Source organism: Oncorhynchus tshawytscha, linkage group LG12, assembly GCF_018296145.1.
Source record: "Oncorhynchus tshawytscha isolate Ot180627B linkage group LG12, Otsh_v2.0, whole genome shotgun sequence".
NCBI classification, from domain to species: Eukaryota; Metazoa; Chordata; class Actinopteri; order Salmoniformes; family Salmonidae; genus Oncorhynchus; species Oncorhynchus tshawytscha.
This window is the reverse complement of record NC_056440.1, coordinates 17,469,866-17,494,955: the sequence shown is the minus strand read 5'-3', so window position 1 is coordinate 17,494,955 and position 25,090 is coordinate 17,469,866. Positions and strand designations below refer to the sequence as shown.

Genomic DNA, 25,090 nt, shown 5'->3' with positions numbered 1-25,090 from the left:
TTCCATGACAGCAAGCCAAATCAAGCACTGGACCTATGTGGACACAGGGGAACATGGGAACTTGGAATTGCCATGTTTATGTCTGTAGTTATATGCTGGTCAATAACAGGATGTTAAGCAATGGAACCAGCTAATATCTGTGAAAAAACAAACGTCACATTTTTTCCACAACATTTTCACATAGTAATTTCTAGCAGTGCCATGCTCACGCACATAAGCCTAACTTAATTACCTAGCCTAGCATCAGGAGAATTATGTTACTGTATTGCGTCCTATTGGAGCCCTCCCCCGGTGCTCACGATGATGCATCTTAGTAGGAAGTAGGTGTCCCGTACATTTGATTTGATTGTGACAGATGCAATTAAAACAACAGTTTATCAACTGGTAGGGACGGGAGTAACAACGATATTCATCTTTAACATGATGTTTTTATCAATGATGTATTGGTTAGTTCTCCATGGATTGTTGTCTGGTTGAAGAGGGTATGTATTTGTGTGTGTATTCGCAGGACCGGTATATGATCCTGGGTGAGAATGGTTTCTTTGTGAACCCATCAGACTCCTTGGCTGTCATGGCTGCCAACCTCTCCTGCATCCCCTACTTCAGACAGCTGGGGCTAAAGGGCTTCGCTAGAAGTATGGCAACCAGCACTGCCCTAGACAGGTAGGACACGCACACACACCACGGTCCGTTTACCCTGTGCCCTTTTTGTTTTTATAATCAGGTGTGGATGGCTGCTGGGGGAAATGCTCCACAGGACTTTATCATTTTTCAACTTCCATATTTCTCATCAACACCTAACCCTGCACCCCCTGCTCATCACCTGACCCCCCTCTCCCCCTCACCCATCTCTGTCTCTACCCCCCCACCCCCCACTCTTGCGAACCCAATCCACAAATACCTGACCTGGTCCATTCTCAATCGTCTCTCTCTGTCTCTCTTTCTCCCTCTCTCGCTCTGTCTCTCTTTCTCCCTCTCTCTCTCTCGTGCTCTCTTTCTCCCTCTCTCCCTCTCTCGCTCTCTTTCTCTCTCTATTTCCTCCCTCTCCCTCTCTATTTCCTCCCTCTCTCCCCCACTCTTGTGACCCCAATCCACAAATACCTGCCCTGGTCAATTCTCTGAAGAGATTGGATGCCTCAGAGTGGAGAATCACCCTCTATGAATGGCATTGTGAGCTCACGCACACACACACACACACACACACACACACACACACACACACACACACACACACACACACACACACACACACACACACACACACACACACACACACACACACACACACACACACACACCTCAAATGTATACATCTGTGTTTTATGTCTCTGTTTGATTGATTTTATAAACACATAGACAAGTTGTACACACAAACACACACACACAAACACACACAGTCGTACACACGCGCACACACACACACATACACACAGCAGTGTTAATTTTGGCAGATATTTTAGATTTAGTTTTAGTCTTTATGACTAAAATATGTTTTAGTCTTTGTCACATTTTGTCATTTCATCCTACTTAGTTTTAGTTGTCGACTCATTTTAATCTAGTTTTAGTCAGTCATTTTGTCATATATTTATCAGTGCATTTTGTCTCCATGAAATAATTCATATTTACCTTCCATGATGTGCACACTAAGATAGCCTTGTTCAACTAGTCTTACCATCACCTCATATAGCTGGCACACTGCTATTGTACCGTATAGGCCACAAATCATTGGCTGCATGTTAAACAATTTAGGCATATGCTCTTTTCTCCCCGTCATAGCCTTGAGATGAGGGTAAATAACATTGATTCCATTTAAAAGGGGAGAATCTGAGCTTTCCAACAATGCCAGTAATATTACTGTACTCCTAATATTCAGCAAGTATCATTACAAAAAACAACTGCACTCGCATTTGGGAAATGTGAGATGAATAACTACACATGGATGTGATCAAAGCTATCTTAGGTTAGCTCCAGTTGAAGTGCGCTGCACATCAGTTCAAAAGAGCCTGAGCTGTGTGGGAGAGCCGGGCAGATCAGGGCCTCGTTTCCCAGTTGCAATGTAACTTAAGCATTACGATTATCGTACCAGTTGTGATGTAACTTAAGCATTACGATGATTGTACCAGTTGTGATATAACTTAAGCATTACGATGATCGTACCAGTTGTGATGTAACTTGCATTAAGATGATCGTACCAGTTGTGATGTAACTTAAGCATTACGATGATCGTACCAGTTGCGATGTAACTTAAGCATTACGATGATCGTACCAGTTGTGATGTAACTTAAGCATTAAGATGATCGTACCAGTTGTGATGTAACTTAAGCATTACGATGATCGTACCAGTTATGTAACTTAAGCATTAAGATGATCGTACCAGTTGTGATGTAACTTAAGCATTAAGATGATCGTACCAGTTGTGATGTAACTTAAGCATTAAGATGATCGTACCAGTTGTGATGTAACTTAAGCATTACGATGATCGTACCAGTTGTGATGTAACTTAAGCATTACGATGATCGTACCAGTTGCGATGTAACTTAAGCATTACGATGATCGTACCAGTTGTGATGTAACTTAAGCATTGCGATGATCGTACCAGTTGTGATGTAACTTAAGCATTGCGATGATCGTGCCAGTTGTGATGTAACTTAAGCATTGCGATGATCGTACCAGTTGTGATGTAACTTAAGCATTAAGATGATCGTACCAGTTGTGATGTAACTTAAGCATTAAGATGATCGTACCAGTTGTGATGTAACTTAAGCATTAAGATGATCGTACCAGTTGTGATGTAACTTAAGCATTACGATGATCGTACCAGTTGTGATGTAACTTAAGCATTGCGATGATCGTGCCAGTTGCGATGTAACTTAAGCATTGCGATGATCGTACCTAGTTGCATCATTATTTACCAGCTAACTTTTTAAGAGTGTTTCCCGAACTTGCACGTAGAGAGAACATTCGCTAAGTGCATCGTTAAACCATGTGTCGATACTGATAGGATCCGAAGAAAAGCAACGCTGCTCTCGGATCAGCCTTCTCCACTCAAATATTTCCTTAAGATTACAATTATAACACAATACTGATGACGGATCAGCTCCTAGAAAGATATTTCCAACTACTGTATGGCTGCAAATATTGAGGCGGCTTATTAAACCACAGGTTGGGCACATCGTTGCACACATCTTGTCACACATCATTAAACATATTGAGGCAAAAATGACAGACTAGTAGCCTAGTAGCAAAATAAGACTCAATATGATTTTTTTTTTTTTTACCCCTTTTTTCTCCTCAATTTTGTGGTATCCATTTATTATTAGTTACTATCTTGTCTCATCGCTACAACTCCCGTACGGGCTCGGGAGAGACGAAGGTTGAAAGCCATGCGTCCTCCGATACACAACCCAACCAAGCCGCAATGCTTCTCAACACAGTGCGCATCCAACCCGGAAGCCAGCCGCACCAAAGTGTCGGAGGAAACACCGTGCACCTGGCGACCTTGGTTAGCGCGCACTGCGCCTGGCCTGCCACAGGAGTTGCTGGTGCGTGATGAGACAAGGATATCCCTACCATCCAAACCCTCCCTAACCCGGACAATGCTAGGCCAATTGTGCGGCCGGCTGCGACAGAGCCTGGGCGCGAACCCAGCGTCTCTGGTGGCACAGCTAGCGCTGCGATGCAGTGCCCTAGACCTGCGCCTGCGCCACCCATTAAATATTTTAATATGATTTAGAGTGCCTTCAGATAGTATTCACACCCCTTGACTTTTTACAGATTTAGTTGTGTTACAGCCTGAATTTAAAATGGATAAAATTTAGATTTAGTGTCATTGGCCTACACACAATAGCCCATAATATCAAAGTGGAATTATGTTTTTGAAATGAAAAGGAAATCTATGTCTAGCAATGATCAATAACCAATTTGACAAAGCATGAAGAATTTTAAAAATAATAATGTGCAAATATTGTAAAATTCAGGTGTGTAAAGCTCTTAGACATACCCAGAAAGACTCACAGTTGTAATTGCGGCCAAAGGTGATTCTAAAATGTATTCACTTAGGGGTGTGAATTATGTAATTGAGATATATCTGTATTTCATTTTCAAATTGTTAAAAACGTCAAGGGGTATGAATAGTTTCTGAAGGCAATGTAAATATATAGGCCCATTTATAGGCCTTTTTTTCTTTTAATGCAGTCATTTCAGTTTTCAATCGAAGTATTGTTTTATTATAAAGTTGTTTGTAACAATCGCAAATACTTTGGCAACTTTGTATTTGTAGTCAACTTTGTTCTGAAGTTATCGGCAGTCACAGTCAGACAGATACGTATAGCCTAAACATCTTGATTCTATGTTTAGCGGAGAAAGTTACATGGAAGGTCAAAATCCATCTGACGAAGCACTGTGGCTGCTCTACGAGTGGTCTAGATCACTCGTAGTTGTACTAAGGCTTTCAAGAGCAACGTTAGTAACGAAGGCTCTGGGAAACAGATTGGCTGCGAAAGATACATCGTAAGATGGTTCTAACGATGAGCTTAACACTACGAAGGCTCTGGGAAAGGAGGCCCAACTCAATCAGATCACGCAACTGAAAGACGTTAACTCTGCCAATGAGAGGATCGCATTAAATAGTCTGCAAAGGTATGTTTGCTTATGATTGGACAAAACAGATGAAAAGGATCTTCATGGCAAATTGAATGTGTATTAGTCTCAGGTGGAATTCTAGTCTCGTCACATTTTCGTCAACTAAAATGAAAACTCATTTGTCACAGTTTTTTTTTTCATGGCATCTCGACTCGTTATTGTCATTAGGTTGTCAGGAAAAATAGGTTGTTTGTCATAGTTATGTACGAAATGAACGCTGACACACACACTGCCTATAAACACAGCCCAGGGGACCACACACTGGGACCTAACCATAAAGGCTGTTCCAGAGCAGTGGTGTGAAAGGTGAGATCACGACATTGTGTGTTGGTGTGTGTCACCCTGGCCTCTGACCCTCCTCCTGTTAGCGCTGGCAGCCATGGAGGAAATGAGATCACTCCCAGCCCATCTCTCAGGGTGCTGAGGCCGGCCGCTGGCGCTAACCCTGTGTGGACATGTGAGGTTGAGGTGACGTCACATCATTAATGGCCCGTCTTGGAGCTGGTCACACACACATGTACGCTGGCACGACCACACACACGAACACACGCCCATACACACTTGCGTCACACAGCTCGTTACCTGGGGCTGTGTCTTATGCTGTAGAAACGGCCACACTGATAGCATTGCCTCAGTTTCCTTTGACTGCATGTCCTGTTCCAACACATACTCACACATGAAAGGGGATTGTCACAAGTCCCACTGCACCGCAAGGTAATCCAACACCCTTATAATACACACAGGCCATATGGCCCACAATCACACACACACTCACTCACATGCACGCAAGCACACAGTCGCACACACACACACTCACTCACACACATGCATGCAAGCACACAGTCGCACACACACACTCACACACATGCACGCAAGCACACAGTCGCACACACACACACACTCACTCACACACATGCATGCAAGCACACAGTCGCACACACACACACACACACACACACACACACTCACACACATGCATGCACGCACTCAGTCACGCACACACACACACACACACACACACACACACACACACACACACACACACACACACACACACACACACACACACTTGTTGTGTCCATGTACTGTATCTGTGGCTGTCTCTCAAGGGTCTTATTTAGTGAGTCCCAGAGTGTGGCCCCTGTTGAGTGGTGGGGTGCTGTAGAATTGTATAATGGCCTCAGCCCAGAAGTAATCTTTTTAGGAGTGTGAGAGAAACCCTGTGTGTGTGTGCGAGTGTGTGTATGCGTGCGTGCGTGTGTGTGAAGGCAGTTAGAGGATGTGTTTTGTGGAGCAGGAAGTTTATAGGTTTGACCATGGCAGGGCTAGCAGCCGACAAAGAGGCGCTAAATCTCTCACCCCGGCTGGCCAGCATTTCAGGGGTGTGTGTGTGTGTGTGTGTGTGTGTGTGTGTGTGTGTGTGTGTGTGTGTGTGTGCAAGCGAGGGAAGTCTTATGTTGTTCCAGTGAGGGAAGGGAAGGTGGGAGAGGAATTTTGGGAGAGGAAACATCTGCCTCTCCTTTGGCTACTCCAGGGTTGGGAGGATGGGAGAAGAGAGGGAGCAGGAAGAGAGGAGGAGGAGAGAGGGAGCAGGAAGAGGGGAGGAGAGAGGGAGGAGGAAGAGGGGATGAGATAGGGAGCAGGAGGAGGGGGAAGAGGAGAGATGAGGAAGAGGGGAGGAAAGAGGGAGCAGAAAGAGGGGAGGAGAGAGGGAAGGGGAAGAGGGGTGGAGAGAGGGAGGAGGAAGATGGAGGAGAGAGGGAGGAGGAAGATGGAAGAGAGGAGGAGGATGGAGGAGAGAGGAGGAGGAAGATGGAGGAGAGGGAGGAGAGAGGGAGGAAGAGGATGGAGGAGAGAGGGAGAAGGAGGATGGAGGAGAGAGGGAGGGGGAGGATGGAGGAAAGAGGGAGGGGGAGAGGTTAGGCTAGGCCACTGTTGTCCCTTTTACTAGGATGAACCAGTGAAAAACAGGACCTTAAATCCCCCCCCCACACACACACACACAAACACACACATCTCAAGTAACACTTGACTGCCAGCATCCCTACTTTCTGGCAAAGACAGCTGGGAAAGAGACAGATTTCATTGTGAAGAGAGATGGAGGGAGGGAGGCAGAGAGAGAGAGAGAGAGAGAGAGAAGTCGTGCTCATCCAAGTGTTTCTTTCTAACATGTCTCTTTATATTGGGGAGCAGAGAAATGTCAGCCTTTAATCATTTGATTGACATTTGGATATGAGCATACTTATCAGAGCCAAAATACTGACTGACTTCTCCTAGTCAACAACGTCATGGAAACATCATACTGAACATAGAATAGCTTTTTGTAATTAGACTTATAAGAGATAAACAATACATCTTTGTGTTATTGAGTAAAATGTATCATTATTGCATCATGTTAATTAAATGACAATGAATATTTGATCTCTGTATTTGACTTCCAGGTCTTTGAATCAGGACCCAGCCTTGGGATAAGTAATACTGGTGTGAAAAACTCTCTGTGCCCATATCTGCTATCATCACTGAAGTACTTGTCTGTTTTGTCTGTTTTTGCGTTTAACTACCAGCATGAAGGTAGTCAACCCAGCCAACCAGAAACTGCCCCCTTCCCCTTTGTGGTAGTTTATTAAGAAAACTCAATGTTGTGGTTATGTCAGCTGTGAGGAGGCCCTGATCCTGATGCTGTCAGGTAGTTCAAGGAGTGTCTGTGTTTCAGGTTTTAATGGCACATGCACAGGTACAGTGAAATGTATTTATTGTAAACTCAAAACCCAACAATGAAATAATCAATAACAATGTAATACTACAAAAAAAACACGAGAAATAAGAAGAAATATGAAGAACACAATATGTAAGTATACGACTGTATATACAGGGTCAGTTCCAATACCATATTTACATGTGCAGAGTTATGGAGGTAGATATGTGCAGTATAGGGGTAAGGTGATTAGGCAACAGGAAATAAGATAAACAGAGTAGCAGCAGCTTGTATGTGAGTGGCTCTGTGAGTGTGTAGGGTATGTGAGTGTGTAGGGTCTTTGAGTGTGTAGGGTATGTGAGTGTGTAGGGTATGTGAGTGTGTAGGGTATGTGAGTGTGTAGGGTCTGGGAGTGTGTAGGGTATGTGAGTGTGTAGGGTCTGGGAGTGTGTAGGGTCTGTGAGTGTGTAGGGTCTGTGAGTGTGTAGTGTCTGTGAGTGTGTAGGGTCTGTGAGTGTGTAGGGTCTGTGAGTGTGTAGGGTCTGTGAGTGTGTAGTGTCTGTGAGTGTATAGTGTCTGTGAGTGTATAGGGTCTGTGAGTGTATAGTGTCTGTGAGTGTATAGTGTCTGTGAGTGTATAGTGTCTGTGAGTGTATAGGGTCTGTGAGTGTATAGTGTCTGTGAGTTTGTAGTGTCTGTGAGTGTGTAGGGTCTGTGAGTGTATAGTGTCTGTGAGTGTATAGTGAGTGTGTAGTGTCTGTGAGTGTATAGTGTCTGTGAGTGTATAGGGTCTGTGAGTGTATAGTGTCTGTGAGTGTATAGTATCTGTGAGTGTATAGTGTATGTGAGTGTGTAGGGTCTGTGAGTGTATAGTGTCTGTGAGTGTGTAGTGTCTGTGAGTGTGTAGGGTCTGTGAGTGTGTAGTGTCTGTGAGTGTGTAGGGTCTGTGAGTGTATAGTATCTGTGAGTGTATAGTGTCTGTGAGTGTGTAGGGTCTGTGAGTGTATAGTGTCTGTGAGTGTGTAGTGTCTGTGAGTGTGTGTAGGGTCTGTGAGTGTATAGTGTCTGTGAGTGTAGTGTGTAGGGTCTGTGAGTGTAGTGTCTGTGAGTGTGTAGTGTCTGTGAGTGTGTAGTGTCTGTGAGTGTGTAGTGTCTGTGAGTGTGTAGGGTCTGTGAGTGTGTAGTGTCTGTGAGTGTGTAGCGTCTGTGAGTGTGTAGTATCTGTGAGTGTGTAGTGTCTGTGAGTGTGTAGGGTCTGTGAGTGTGTAGGTTCTGTGAGTGTGTAGTGTCTGTGAGTGTGCACAGAGACAGTGCAAAAATACAACTAAAAGGTCAATAAAGATACAAGGTTAACTCAGATAGTCCATGTAGCTATTTTGTTAGCTATTTATCAGACCGTTTACTTGGGGATATGCTGTAAGCTGTTCAAGAGGCTGTTTGTTCCAGACTTGATACACCGGTACCGCTTGCCATGCAGAAGCAGAGAGAATAGTATATGGCTTGGGTGGTTGTCTTTAACAAGATGCTCTCAATGGTACAGCTGTATAACATTTTGAGGATTTGAGTGCCCATGCCAAACTTTTTCTACCTCCTAAGGGGGAAGAGGCGCTGTCGTGCCTTCTTCACAACTGTGCTTGTGTGTTTGGACCATTTTAAGTATTTAGTGATTTGGACACTGAGGAACTTGAAACTCTTGACCTGCTCCACTGCAACCCCCGTCGATGTGGATGGCACGTGCCCCCAGCTCCTTGGTCTTGCTGACGTTGGAGAGGTTGTTGTCCTGGCACCACACTGCCAGGTCTCTGTAGGCTGTCTCATCGTTGTCGGTGATCAGGCCTACCACTGTTGTGGCGTCAGCAAACTTAATGATGGTGTTGGAGTTATGCGTGGCTACACGGTTGTGGGGGAACAGGAGGGGACAAAGCACACACCCCTGTGGGGCCCCTGTGTTGAGGGGCAGCGTGGTGGAGGTGATGTTGCCCACCCTCACCACCTGTGGTCGACCTGTAAGGAAGTCTAGGATCCAGTTGCAGAGGGAGGTGTTCAGACCCAGAGTCCTAAGCTTGGTGGCGAGCATGTGTGTGTATGTGTGTGGTATATGCGTGTGTGTGTGTGTGTGTGTGTGTGTGTGTGTGTGTGTGTGTGTGTGACAGCTCTGAAGGGGCCTGGTGTTTATGCTATGTTTTGGTCGGGGCACAGCTGGTACAAGCATTAAAGCCCTAGAAAAGCACCACATTCCCTCAGTATTGTTATGATGCCTTTTAAAATAAACAACCCTGTCCCAACATCCCCCTAACGTTGGAGCAACGTTCTGCCTGACCAGGGCCGTGCCGGATACTTGTGTTGGCTGCAGACGTGATTGAAACGTCAACAGTGAGTTAAATGTTCAGAGTTTCCATATTCTTGTAGGAATGCCAGGCTTTCTGCTCCAGAGCCCTTCCCTCAGAGGGAAAAAAAGGCCTTACTCTTATTTGGTAATAATAACACACACACACATACATACATACACACACACACACACACACACACACACACACACACACACACACACACACACACACACACACACACACACACACATACACACACACACACACACACACACACACACACACACACACACACACACACACACACACACACACACATACACACAGCTGCAGTATGTTACTGTGGGTTTATGACAACATCTTAATGTCTGACCCCCTCTCAGAATTCCTACAGAATTCCACAATCCAGAATTGAAGTGATCAGCAGTGTTTCCAATAGCAGCAAAATAGTTCTGTTAGTTGCATGTTTTATTGAACAACTCATTTTTGGAGTCATGCCAGAAGTGGAGAAATGATGGTTGTCGTCCTTTCAGATGCTTTGAAGCATTAGGGAGGGGCCATCGTATACCAAAACTTTGGCAAGCTCACTTCTCTATCAGAGAGGAAGTACCCTACAATTTAGTACCCGACAAATAAGTACCCTACAAATTAGTACCCCCTCTCCCTCTCTTTCTCCCTGTCTATCTTCCCTGTACCTCTAACTCTCTCCCTCTCTTTCTCCCTGTCTATCTTCCTCCTTCCTTACCTCTCCCTCTCTTTCTCCCTGTCTATCTTCCTCTTTACCTCTCCCTCTCTTTCTCCCTGTCTATCTTCCTCTTTACCTCTCCCTCTCTTTCTCCCTGTCTATCTTCCTCTTTACCTCTCCCTCTCTTTCTCCCTGTCTATCTTCCCTTTACCTCTCCCTCTCTTTCTCCCTGTCTATCTTCCCTTTACCTCTCACTCTCTTTCTCCCTGTCTATCTTCCTCTTTACCTCTCCCTCTCTTTCTCCCTGTCTATCTTCCTCTTTACCTCTCCCTCTCTTTCTCCCTGTCTATCTTCCCTTTACCTCTCCCTCTCTTTCTCCCTGTCTATCTTCCTCCTTCCTTACCTCTCCCTCTCTTTCTCCCTGTCTATCTTCCTCTTTACCTCTCCCTCTCTTTCTCCCTGTCTATCTTCCTCCTTCCTTACCTCTCCCTCTCTTTCTCCCTGTCTATCTTCCCTTAACCTCTAACTCTCTCCCTCTCTTTCTCCCTGTCTATCTTCCTCTTAACCTCTAACTCTCTCCCTCTCTTTCTCCCTGTCTATCTTCCTCTTTACCTCTAACTCTCTCCCTCTCTTTCTCCCTGTCTATCTTCCTCCTTACCTCTCCCTCTCTTTCTCTCTGTCTAACTTCCCTTTACTTCTAACTCTCTCCCTGTCTATCTTCCCTTTACCTCTAACTCTCTCCCTCTCTTTCTCCCTGTCTATCTTCCCTTTACCTCTAACTCTCTCCCTCTCTTTCTCCCTGTCTATCTTCCTCCTTACCTGTCCCTCTCTTTCTCCCTGTCTATCTTCCTCCTTCCTTACCTCTCCCTCTCTTTCTCCCTGTCTATCTTCCTCTTTACCTCTCCCTCTCTTTCTCCCTGTCTATCTTCCTCCTTACCTCTCCCTCTCTCCCTCTCTTTCTCCCTGTCTATCTGCCCTTTACCTATAACTCCCTCTCTTTCTCCCTGTCTATCTGCCCTTTACCTATAACTCCCTCTCTTTCTCCCTGTCTATCTGCCCTTTACCTATAACTCCCTCTCTTTCTCCCTGTCTATCTGCCCTTTACCTATAACTCCTTCTCTTTCTCCCTGTCTATCTGCCCTTTACCTCTAACTCTCTCCCTGTCTATCTGCCCTTTACCTATAACTCCCTCTCTTTCTCCCTGCCTATCTGCCCTTTACCTATAACTCCTTCTCTTTCTCCCTGTCTATCTGCCCTTTACCTCTAACTCTCTCCCTGTCTATCTGCCCTTTACCTATAACTCTTTCCCTGTCTATCTGCCCTTTACCTCTAACTTTATCTCCCTCCCTCCTTCCCTTCCCCTCTCCCTCTCCCTCTCCCTCTCTCTCTCTCTCTCTCTCTCTCTCTGTGTGACTGAGAGAGCGAGTGCATGGCTCATTCTCAAAACTAACGTTATTTGAAAGGTTATCTAGCTTTGTTATTAAGATATTGGATGAGTAGATGACTACTTTTTCAGGCCAGCAGCCTGGAAGGTAAGTTTGTAGTTTGTGAGCTCTCACTGTCTTAACTTGAGAAAGGGGCTGCTCAAACATTGGAGAAAGGCTGGTGTTGATAATGTTCTCCAGAGGTGTGTTGTATAATCCAAATGATTCCCTGAACACACTGTGTGTCTGTTAAATAATGTATGTAACATAATGTAACAAACTAATCTGTGCTCTCTCCTGTGTGTGTGTGTGTGTGTGTGTGTGTGTGTGTGTGTGTGTGTGTGTGTGTGTGTGTGTGTGTGTGTGTGTGTGTGTGTGTGTGTGTGTGTGTGTGTGTGTGTGTGTGTGTGTGTGTGTGTGTGCGTGCGTGCACAGGGTGGCCAAAGCCCTGAAGGTGACGCTGTATGAGACTCCTACAGGCTGGAGATTCTTTGGGAACCTGATGGACTCTGGGAGGTGCTCGCTCTGCGGAGAGGAGAGCTTCGGGACAAGTGAGTGTTACTGACTGTTTCTCTCTACTCCTGTTTGACATTCACCTGAGTCGTACTGCAGCTTGTCAGCAGCTGAGTTTGCTCACCTTTCAGTAAAAGCCTGTCTGTTCCTAGACAGCCATATCAGAGGAGGCAGGTGGGATGAGCTCTAGAAGAATGGGCTCATTGTAATGGCTGGAATGGAATCAATGGAATGGAGCCAATCATTTGGTTTCATATGTTTCATGTGTTTGATACCGTTCCATTTATTCCATTCCAGTCATTATAATTAGCCCATCCTCGTATAGCTCCTCCCACCAGCCTCCTCTGATCCGTATACAGTTCATCACATCCATAAATAGAGGCCTGCCTCTGGTCGGAGTCATCCCAGCCTAATAGATTTGAGGTGCCGTGTGTTGTGTGTGTGAATAATCCCCATTCTTCTGCTATAAAAGGAGAGAGGAGCTCCGTGAATCACCAGAACCCACGGGCCTCTGCCGGCAGCTGCTGCTGCTTCTCAGCCCACCAGGAAAAACTCTCTCCTTGCAGCTAACTCTTATTACCCTTCTTTCTTTCTCTCTCTCTCTCTCTCTCTCTCTCTCTCTCTCTCTCTCTCTCTCTCTCTATCTATCTATCTCTGTTTCTCTCTGTTTATGTCTCTCTCTCTCTGTATCAATCTCTTCAGTGGAGAGAGAGTGTGAGGAATCTGAGATGGAGAGAGAGATAGAAAGGGAAAGGTGAGTATGGAGATAGAAAGAAAGAAGTGAGAGGGAACAGGATAAAGAAACGGAGCAGGTTGAAGTGAGCAAGAGAGAGAGCGGAAAAGAGAGACAGAAACAGGAGGACAGTAGAACAAGAGGTAATTAAGTGAAATACAGAAGAGGAGGATGAGAGCAGGGGAGAAAAGGGAAGAGAAAGAGATGGACAGAGTGCTGTGTGAGTTTCTGCTTTAAGGCCAAACATCTAAATGGAGCTAAGCAGTAAATCAGGAGTATGCTCGTCACTCAGAGCTCAGGGTTCGATCCTATCTCTCTCTTCCTGTTGGCTGGAGCTTTCATTCATGTCATGTTATGAACATTAGTCCGCTTTTTTTGTCCATTGTAATTTAAATCCATAGAGCCCAGTGCCATGGTTGATGTATCATTTCTACATAATGTACATTCTGCTCCGTAAAGTATGACTCTCACCTCCATTAATATAACATATTACATACAGTGCCTTGCAAAAGTATTCGGCCCCCTTGAACTTTGCGACCTTTTGCCACATTTCAGGCTTCAAACATAAAGATATAAAACTGTATTTTTTTGTGAAGAATCAACAACAAGTGGGACACAATCATGAAGTGGAACGACATTTATTGGATATTTCAAACTTTTTTAACAAATCAAAAACTGAAAAATTGGGCGTGCAAAATTATTCATTAAACAGTCCACAATCATATTACACCATTATTCAAACAGTATCAGCCTCACTCATTCATCATTATAGAACAATTAGATGTAAACCTCATATCTGAGGCTATTATATAAACAGCGTTATGGTAATGTGGCCACACCGTCTCTCTTGAGCTTGCCAAGTTGTGCCAAACGCACCAGTTCGTAGCTGGATTCTTCACCGATCTTTTACACTTTCTCTGGAACATGAAATTTGTTCGTACCTCACGTTCTGTGAGGTGAAAGGATTTCCTTTGTCTCCATGAAAACTACTCTCTATAACTGTGTGTCCATGAGGCAGGGTCTTCCTTAGGAATTTACGACCTCTGACCACAGCAGTCTGGTTGTAGAAGCAGAGAGTGGGGGATGGTGCTCGCTGTACTCAAAGAGGGCAACATCATGTCAATATGCCTTGTCCATTGCTGTTTTGGTTAGCGATTATTGCCTTATTTCACAGTAGAGCCTCTAGCCCTGCTCAATACGTCTTAGCTAACCCTTTAGTTCCACCTCCCACACATGCGGTGACCTCACCTGGTTTAAATTATATTGCTAGAGACAATATCTCTCTCATCGTCACTCAATGCATAGGTTTACCTCCACTGTATTCACATCCTACCATACATTTGTCTGTACATTATACCTTGAATCTATTCTACCGTGTCCAGAAACATGCTCCTTTTACTCGCTGTTCCAAATGTACTAGACAACCATTTCTTATAGCCTTTAGCCATACCCTTATCCTACTCCTACTCTGTTCCTCTGGTGATGTAGAGGTTAATCCAGGCCTTGCAGTGCCTAGCTCCACTCCCATTCCCCAGGCGCTCTCATTTGTTGACTTCTGTAACTGTAAAAGCCTTGGTTTCATGCATGTTAACATTAGAAGCCTCCTCCCTAAGTTTGTTTTATTCACTGCTTTAGCACACTCTGCCAACTCGGATGCCCTAGCCGTGTCTGAATCCTGGTTTAGGAAGACCACCAAAATCCTGAAATCTCCATCCCTAACTATAACATTTTCTGACAAGATAGAACTGCCAAAGGGGGCGGAGTTGCAATCTACTGCAGCGATAGCCTGCAGAGTTCTGTCTTACTATCCAGGTCTGTGCCTAAACAATTTGAGCTGCTACTTTTAAAAATCCACCTTTCCAGAAACAAGTCTCTCACCGTTGCCACTTGCTATAGACCACCTTCTACCCCCAGCTGTGCCGTGGACACCATATGTGAATTGATTGCCCCCCATCTATCTTCAGAGCTCGTGCTGTTAGTTGACGTGAACTGGGACATGCATGATACCCCGGCCATTCTACAATCTAAGCTTGATGCCCTCAATCTCACACAAATTATCAATGAACCTACCAGGTACCCAAAATCCGTAAACACGGGCACCCTCATAGATATCATCTTGACCAACCTGCCCTCCAAATACACCTCTGCTGTCTTCAACCAGGATCTCAGCGATCACTGCCTCATTGCCTGTGTCTGTAATGGGTCTGCGGTCAAACGACCACCCCTCATCACTGTCAAACGCTTCCTAAAACACTTCAGCGAGCAGGCGTTTCTAATGACCTGACCTGGGTATCCTGGAAGGATATTGACCTCATTCCATCAGTAGAGGATGCCTGGTTATTCTTTAAAAGTGTTTCCCTCACCATCTTAAATAAGCATGCCCCATTCAAACAATTTCGAACCAGGAAAAGATATAGCCCTTGATTCACTCCAGACTTTACTGCCCTTGACCAGCACAAAAACATCCTGTGGCATAGTGCATTAGCATTGAATATACACAGGCAGTTACGAAAGCGAAGGCTATCTTTTTCAAACAGAAATTTGCATCCTGTAGTACAAACTCCAAAAAGTTCTGGGACACTGTAAAGTCCACTGAGAATAAGAGCACCTCCTCCCAGCTGCCCACTGCACTGAGGCTAGGAAACACTGTCACCACCTATAAATCCATGATAATTGAGAATTTCAATCAGCATTTTTCTACGGCTGGTCATGCTTTCCACCTGGCTACCCCTACCCCGATCAACAGCCCTGTACCCCCCCCCCAAGCAACTTGCCGGAGGCTCCCCATTTCTCCTTCACCCAAATCCAGATAGCTGATGTTCTGAAAGAGCTGCAAAATATTGACCCCTACAAATCAGACAGACATCAGGCTAGACAACCTGGACCCTCTCTTTCTAAAATCTTCCGCCAAAATTGTTGCAACCCCTATTACTAGCCTGTTCAACCTCTCTTTCGTTATTGTCTGAGATTCCCAAAGATTGCAAAGCTACCGTGGTCATCCCCCTCTTCAAATGGGGAGACACTCTAGACCCAAACTGCTACAGACCTATATCCATCCTACCCTGCTTTTCTAAGGTCTTCGAAAGACAAGTTAACAAACAGATCACCGACTATTTGAATCCCACTGTACCTTCTCCGCTATGCAATCTGGTTTCCGAGCTGGTCATGGGTGCACCTCAGCCATGCTCAAGGTCCTAAACGATATCATAACCGCCATCAATAAGAGACAATACTGTGCAGCTGTATTCATCGACCTGGCCAAGGCTTTCGACTCTGTCAATCACCACATTCTTATCGGCAGACTCAACAGCCTTGGTTTCTCAAATGACTGCCTCGCCTGGTTCACCAACTACTTCTATGATAGAGTTCAGTGTGTCAAATCGGAGGGCCTGTTGTCCAAACTTCTGGCAGTCTCTATGGGGGTGCCACATGGTTCAATTCTCGGGCTGACTCTCTTCTCTGTATACCTCAATGATGTCGCTCTTGCTGCTGGTGATTCTCTGATCCACCTCTACGCAGACGACACCATTCTGTATACTTCTGGCCCCTCTTTGAACACTGTGTTAACAAACCTCCAGATGAGCTTCAATGCCATGGCCACCAACTGCTCTTAAATGCAAGTAAAACTAAATGCATGCTCTTCAATCGATCGCTGCGCACACCTGCTCGCCCGTCCAGCATCACTACTCTGGACGGTTCTGACTTAGAATATGTGGACAACTACAAATACCTAGGTGTCTGGTTAGACTGTAAAATCTCCTTCCAGACTCACCTTAAGCATCTCCAATCCAACATTAAATCTAGAATCGGTGTCCTATTTCGCAACAAAGCATCCTTCACTCATGCTGCCAAACATACCCTCGTAAAACTGACTATCCTACTGATCCTTGACTTCGGCGATGTCATTTACAAAATAGCCTCCAACACTCTACTCAGCAAATTGGATGCATTCTATCACAGTGCCATCTGTTTTTTCACCAAAGCCCCATATAATACCCACCACTGCAACCTATATGCTCTCGTTGGCTGGCCCTTGCTTCATATTCGTCGTCAAACCCACTGGCTCCAGGTCATCTATAAGTCTTTGCTAGGTTAAGCCCTGCCTTATCTCAGCTCATTGGTCACCATAGCAGCACCCACCTGTAGCACACGCTCCAGCAGGTATATTTCACTGGTCACCCCCAAAACCAATTCCTTCCTTCCAATTCCTCCTTTCCTTCCAGTTCACTGCTGCCATTGACTGGAACGAATTTGAAGAATCACTGAAGCTGGAGACTCATATCTCCCTCACTAACTTTAAGCACCAGCTGTCAGAGCAGCTCACAGATCACTGCACCTGTACATAGCCCATCTGTAAATAGCCCATCCAACTACCTCATCCCATGCTGTTATTTATTTGATTGATTTTGCTCCTTTGCACCCCAGTATCTCTACTTGCACATTCATCTTCTGCACATCTATCATTCCAGTGTTTAATTGCTATATTGTAATTATTTCGCCACTATGGCCTATTTATTGTCTTACCTCCCTTATCCTACCTCATTTGTACACTTAGACTGTATTATTGACTGTGTTTGTTTATTCCATGTGTAACTCTGTGTTGTTGTTTGTGTCGCACTGCTTTGCTTTATCTTGGCCAGGTCGCAGTTGTAAATGAGAACTTGTTCTCAACTGGCCACCTGGTTAAATAAAGGTTCAATAAAAAGGTGTTCCTAACGTTTGGTATTATCAGTATATTGTTGACCCTACTATCCAAATACCTTGCTTGTCACTCGCTAGATAAGAATGTCTGCTAAATGAATCAAATGTACAAATATAGCACATACATTCAGCATATGTGGCCATACGAAAATCAAACACACCCTTCCTTGGTGTGGATAGCTGCGGATAGCCATCAGCCACCCAGGAGAGGCGTTCAGTGTTTGTGTGAGAGACAGATAAATAAAACTAGCGGCTGTTAAATTCTATGGCTCAGAGTTGAACTGAAGGGTTCTTGTCAGAATGCCTGTCAGAATGCCTGTTAAAATGCCTATGACATAGACCTAGCCTCATCTTGTTATCCTACAGGATAACTTCCCTTTCTAAATATCCCATGTTAGTCCATCATCCCACTCTGCTCCATATGATTATAACAGGTAATAACAGGGTTATGAAGGTTTTTATACAAGGTTATAACATGGTTATAAAGATTTATGGTTTCCTGGGCGAACTTGTGTCTCTTGTCCAGGTTCAGACCACATCCGTGAGAAGGATGGTCTGTGGTCGGTGCTGGTGTGGCTGTCCATCATGGCTGTCAGGAAACAGGGCGTGGAGGAAATCGTCAAGGACCACTGGGCCAAGCTCGGACGCAACTACTTCTGCAGGTCACTCTGCTATGCAATCAATCAATCACTCAACCAACCAATCAATAATGAAGTCAATCACTCAACCAACCAATCCATAAATCAATCAAACAATCAATCAATCACTCAAACAACCAATACATCAATCAATCAACCAATAAATCAATCAGTGGATTGCAATACATGTGTAGTGAACACAGAAAGACACATTGACGATGTCATGTCCTTATCTAATAGACTTGAATAGACGGGGATGCTTCTTTCTGTGTTTGTCTCTAAGCTTGTGGTTTCTAGGAGTGTGTCTTTATGCCACATTCATGCTTGTGTGTATGTGTTCCCAGGTTTGACTATGAAGGCGTGGACCCCAGAGCTGCATTCTACCTGATGAGAGACTTGGAGGGGGTGATCACAGACAAGGCCTTTCTTACCCAGAAGTTTGCTGTGGGGACTAACGTCTACAGTGTGGAGCGGGCTGATAACTTTGAGTACATCGACCCTGTGGACGGAACCGTGGTCCGCAACCAGGTCTGTAAACATGGCTCTTAGATGAGAGGAGGAGATGAGAGGAGGAGATGAGAGGGTGAGAGGAGGAGATGAGAGGGGGAGAGGAGGAGATGAGAGGGGGAGATAAGGAGATGAGAAGGGGAGAGGAGGAGATGAGAGGGGGAGAGGAGGAGATGAGAGGAGGAGATGAGGAGGAGATGAGAGGGAGAGGGGAGGAGATGAGAGGGGGAGAGGAGGAGATGAGAAGGGGAGAGGAGGAGTTGAGAGGGGGAGAGGAGGAGATGAGAGGGGGAGAGGAGGAGATGAGAGGAGGAGATGAGAGGGGGAGAGGAGAGCAGGAGATGAGAGGGATTTTATTTTATTTATTTTATTTTACCTTTATTTAACCAGGTAGGCAAGTTGAGAACAAGTTCTCATTTACAATTGCGACCTGGCCAAGATAAAGCAAAGCAGTTCGACAGATACAACGACACAGAGTTACACATGGAGTAAAACAAACATACAGTCAATAATACAGTATAAACAAGTCTATATACAATGTGAGCAAATGAGGTGAGAAGGGAGGTAAAGGCAAAAAAGGCCATGGTGGCAAAGTAAATACAATATAGCAAGTAAAACACTGGAATGGTAGTTTTGCAATGGAAGAATGTGCAAAGTAGAAATAAAAATAATGGGGTGCAAAGGAGCAAAATAAATAAATGAATAAAAATTAAATACAGTTGGGAAAGAGGTAGTTGTTTGGGCTAAATTATAGGTGGGCTATGTACAGGAGCAGTAATCTGTGAGCTGCTCTGACAGTTGGTGCTTAAAGCAAGTGAGGGAGATAAGTGTTTCCAGTTTCAGAGATTTTTGTAGTTCGTTCCAGTCATTGGCAGCAGAGAACTGGAAGGAGAGGCGGCCAAAGAAAGAATTGGTTTTGGGGGTGACTAGAGAGATATACCTGCTGGAGCGTGTGCTACAGGTGGGAGATGCTATGGTGACCAGCGAGCTGAGATAAGGGGGGACTTTACCTAGCAGGGTCTTGTAGATGACATGGAGCCAGTGGGTTTGGCGACGAGTATGAAGGGAGGGCCAGCCAACGAGAGCGTACAGGTCGCAATGGTGGGTAGTATATGGGGCTTTGGTGACAAAACGGATTGCACTGTGATAGACTGCATCCAATTTGTTGAGTAGGGTATTGGAGGCTATTTTGTAAATGACATCGCCAAAGTCGAGGATTGGTAGGATGGTCAGTTTTACAAGGGTATGTTTGGCAGCATGAGTGAAGGATGCTTTGTTGTGAAATAGGAAGCCAATTCTAGATTTAACTTTGGATTGGAGATGTTTGATATGGGTCTGGAAGGAGAGTTTACAGTCTAACCAGACACCTAAGTATTTGTAGTTGTCCACGTATTCTAAGTCAGAGCCGTCCAGAGTAGTGATGTTGGACAGGCGGGTAGGTGCAGGTAGCGATCGGTTGAAGAGCATGCATTTAGTTTTACTTGTATTTAAGAGCAATTGGAGGCCACGGAAGGAGAGTTGTATGGCATTGAAGCTTGCCTGGAGGGTTGTTAACACAGTGTCCAAAGAAGGGCCGGAAGTATACAGAATGGTGTCGTCTGCGTAGAGGTGGATCAGAGACTCACCAGCAGCAAGAGCGACCTCATTGATGTATACAGAGAAGAGAGTCGGTCCAAGAATTGAACCCTGTGGCACCCCCATAGAGACTGCCAGAGGTCCGGACAGCAGACCCTCCGATTTGACACACTGAACTCTATCAGAGAAGTAGTTGGTGAACCAGGCGAGGCAATCATTTGAGAAACCAAGGCTGTCGAGTCTGCCGATGAGGTGGGGGGGCAAGATGGGGGGGTGTCTATGATGAGGTCCATATAACTGTTGACTTTATTAGTTGATTAAATACCATCTGAAAGTCAGCACATATTCCTCTTCTCTCTTTCCATCTCTACTTGTGTCCTCCTACCCCTCTCTGCTCCAGACCTCCCAGGTAGCCATGTGTTCAGACTGGGGTTCCATGTTTGGGCATGGCTGTCTCTAACCCTCCTCCTCAGCCAGTGCGTAGACACACACACATACACACACACACACACACACACACACACACACACACACACACACACACACACACACACACACACTGCTGTTGACGGTAACACAGCAGAGCCCTTCTTTGCTTTAGTAAAAGACAGAAACAGGACAGCCAGACAGGCAGAGGAACAGTAGTGTAATAATGGTGTGATGTACAACCTGTTGCTTAGGAACAGTTGGCCTGCTGTTGACGGTAAACACATCTCTGCAATGCCTACTTCACTGTTTCCCGATGGGTGAGAGGTGACCTGCTAGTCACAATCGAGTCTATGGCATTGGTCCTGGTGACATGTTGAGTCATGAGAAGACTCCCAAAGCTTTAGGTGGGTCACAGGGCTAAAAGGTTTAGGTGGGTCACAGGGCTAAAAGGTTTAGGTGGGTCACAGGGCTAAAAGGTTTAGGTGGGTCACAGGGCTAAAAGGTTTAGGTGGGTCACAGGGCTAAAATGTTTAGGTGGGTCACAGGGCTAAAAGGTTTAGGTGGGTCACAGGGCTAAAAGGTTTAGGTCGGTCACAGGGCTAAAAGCTTTAGGAACAAGTGATGTATAGAGCAGTGATATCACAGTGGATGATGTAGGATGTTTTGGCTTGGCCTTTATTGTGATTGGTAGACTTGGTTTAGTCTGAGAACTTTCATCTCTTTGTTGGAGGCAGAAATGTCTCGGTTGGGTCTTTATTGTGATTGGTGTAAAGACTGATGAGTCAGACTGTGTCAGAGTCAGTAAAGATGATGAGTGTTACACCATCTACTGTTGGGAAATGTAAACACACACACACACAGGCTTTTCACTTGGCAGCGGTCTCTGTCCCACTGTCCCATCCTCCCCACAAACCCTGGAATATCTCCTGGCGTCGACACTTTTCAGCTCATACTTCACACGTAAATCCTATTGGTGTCAGGTGTCTTGGCCTGGGATGCGTGATGTCATAAGAGATGGTGTGTGGTTTGTTTTTAGTCAGTCACCCTCCCAATCGGGCCTGTCACAGTAGCCGGATCAGACCTCTCGGCCAGCTCCACAGCAGTTACAGCTAGTTAGTCACTCACCAAAAGGTGTGACAGCTTCTCCCTCCCCAGGAAACCTACTCCTCTGTGTATATACTGGACATTCCACAGTGTTGTGTCAGCTGTTGTCTCTCCACTCTGCCTGTGAGAGGGGGATGCGCTGTCTGCATACGCACTCCATATATTAATTTAGCAGACATTCTTATCCAGAACAACTTACAGGATAAATTAGGGTTAAGTGCCTTGCTCAAGGGAACATCAACATATTTTTCACCTAGTTGGCTCAGGGATTTGAACCAGCGACCTTTCAGTTATTGGCCTAACATCCTTAACCACTAGGCTACCTGCCATCCCATTAATAAACAGAGACACATACTCACAGATATACACACACACACACAGACAGACTGGCTGTGATGACAAGTTGAGAGAGGCTTTACAGAGCTATGCCAGGGTTGCCTCTGTAGCCTGCTACTGAATTGTTCCCACAGAGAAAGACTACACACATACTACTGTACATTGACCCCCTCTCTCTCTGACTCAAACACCTACATATAGACATACAGGGATGTACTGTATATTAAATGCTCACACACACACACACACACACACACACACACACACACACACACACACACACACACACACATGCATAGGACTACAGTGGCATCTAGGGGACGTCAGTTGATACTGCATTAACAACACTGACTGCTCTGTCTCACTGCCTCTGGTCTGGCTTTCTACCTGTCTCACTGCCTCTGGTCTGTCTTTCTACCTGTCTCACTGCCTCTGGACTGTCTTTCTACCTGTCTCGCTGCCTCTGGTCTGTATTTCTACCTGTCTCACTGCCTCTGGACTGTCTTTCTACCTGTCTCACTGCCTCTGGTCTGTCTTTCTACCTGTCTCACTGCCTCTGGTCTGTCTGCATACCTATCTCACTCTGGTCTGGCTTTCTACCTATCTCACTGCCTCTGGTCTGGCTTTCTACCTGTCTCACTGCCTCTGGACTGTCTTTCTACCTGTCTCACTGCCTCTGGTCTGTCTTTCTACCTGTCTCACTGCCTCTGGTCTGTCTGCATACCTATCTCACTGTCTCTGGTCTGGCTTTCTACCTATCTCACTGCCTCTGGTCTGGCTTTCTACCTGTCTCACTGCCTCTGGTCTGTCTTTCTACCTGTCTCACTGCCTCTGGACTGTCTTTCTACCTGTCTCGCTGCCTCTGGTCTGTATTTCTACCTGTCTCACTGCCTCTGGTCTGTCTGCATACCTATCTCACTGTCTCTGTTCTGTCTGCATACAGGGTCTGCGGATTGTCTTCACAGATGAGTCCCGTCTGGTCTTCCGTCTGAGTGGGAGTGGGGGAGGGGCCGGGGCCACAGTCCGGATCTACGCAGAGAGCTTCGAGAGAGACCCCGAGAGACATAACAGAGAAACTCAGGTAAGGAGTACACTGGAATCCATTCTGATAGGTACTACTACACTGTGTGTGTGTGTGTGTGTGTGTGTGTGTGTGTGTGTGTGTGTGTGTGTGTGTGTGTGTGTGTGTGTGTGTGTGTGTGTGTGTGTGTGTGTGTGTGTGTGTGTGTGTGTGTGTCATCATTGTTTCCTTGTATGAACTTTCAGACCCATAACTAAGGAGAGGATCAACTCAACATTATCATTTTCATTGATCCATTTGATATATTATTCAACCACAAGGACATTCTCAACAGTAGGGTTTGGTTCACAGTGGTTGCATGCAATATTATCATATTAAACAACCCACCTCCATCTGGGTGTCTGAACAACATGTGACATGGTGACATGACATGTGATAGTAGTTTTAGCTGCTCGGTAGACTTTGGAGTGAGTGTCTTCTATTGCTGTTGGTGTGGCCATATTGTATTTGACCTGTAGTGTACTTTAACCATGCCACAGTATTAGTCAGTATCATATTGTGTTTGACTGGTAGTGTACTTTAACCATGCCACAGTATTAGTCAGTATCATATTGTGTTTGACTGGTAGTGTACTTTAACCATGCCACAGTATTAGTCAGTATCATATTGTGTTTGACTGGTAGTGTATTTTAACCATGCCACAGTATTAGTCAGTATCATATTGTGTTTGACCTGTAGTGTACTTTAACCATGCCACAGTATTAGTCAGTATCATATTGTGTTTGACTGGTAGTGTACTTTAACCATGCCACAGTATTAGTCAGTATCATATTGTGTTTGACCTGTAGTGTACTTTAACCATGCCACAGTATTAGTCAGTATCATATTGTGTTTGACTGGTAGTGTACTTTAACCATGCCACAGTATTAGTCTGTATCATATTGTGTTTGACCTGTAGTGTACTTTAACCATGCCACAGTATTAGTCAGTATCATATTGTGGTTCACAGTATTAGTCAGTATCATATTGTGTTTGACCTGTAGTGTACTTTAACCATGCCACAGTATTAGTCAGTATCATATTGTGTTTGACTGGTAGTGTACTTTAACCATGCCACAGTATTAGTCAGTATCATATTGTGGTTCACAGTATTAGTCAGTATCATATTGTGTTTGACCTGTAGTGTACTTTAACCATGCCACAGTATTAGTCAGTATCATATTGTGTTTGACCTGTAGTGTACTTTAACCATGCCACAGTATTAGTCAGTATCATATTGTGTTTGACTGGTAGTGTACTTTAACCATGCCACAGTATTAGTCAGAATCATATTGTGTTTGACCTGTAGTGTACTTTAACCATGCCACAGTATTAGTCAGTATCATATTGTGTTTCACCTTGTGTACTTTAACCATGCCACAGTATTAGTCAGTATCATATTGTGTTTGACTGGTAGTGTACTTTAACCATGCCACAGTATTAGTCAGTATCATATTGTGTTTGACTGGTAGTGTACTTTAACCATGCCACAGTATTAGTCTGTATCATATTGTGTTTGACTGGTAGTGTACTTTAACCATGCCACAGTATTAGTCAGTATCATATTGTGTTTGACTGGTAGTGTACTTTAACCATGCCACAGTATTAGTCTGTATCATATTGTGTTTGACTGGTAGTGTACTTTAACCATGCCACAGTATTAGTCAGTATCATATTGTGTTTGACTGGTAGTGTACTTTAACCATGCCACAGTATTAG

At 45.0% G+C, this 25,090-nt stretch overlaps 1 protein-coding gene across 2 annotated transcripts in view; it reads left to right on the top strand.

Moving 5' to 3' along the window:
- LOC112236287 (phosphoglucomutase-like protein 5) overlaps positions 1 to 25,090 on the top strand; it is a 38,963-nt gene that overhangs the window by 12,342 nt on the left and 1,531 nt on the right. For both annotated transcript variants that reach the window (XM_042331414.1, XM_042331413.1), the window contains exons 6-10: positions 509 to 663; positions 12,211 to 12,326; positions 18,249 to 18,384; positions 18,705 to 18,888; positions 23,255 to 23,392. In XM_042331414.1, the coding sequence (XP_042187348.1) occupies positions 509 to 663; positions 12,211 to 12,326; positions 18,249 to 18,384; positions 18,705 to 18,888; positions 23,255 to 23,392 (729 nt within the window). The remainder of the gene's footprint in view (positions 1 to 508; positions 664 to 12,210; positions 12,327 to 18,248; positions 18,385 to 18,704; positions 18,889 to 23,254; positions 23,393 to 25,090) is intronic.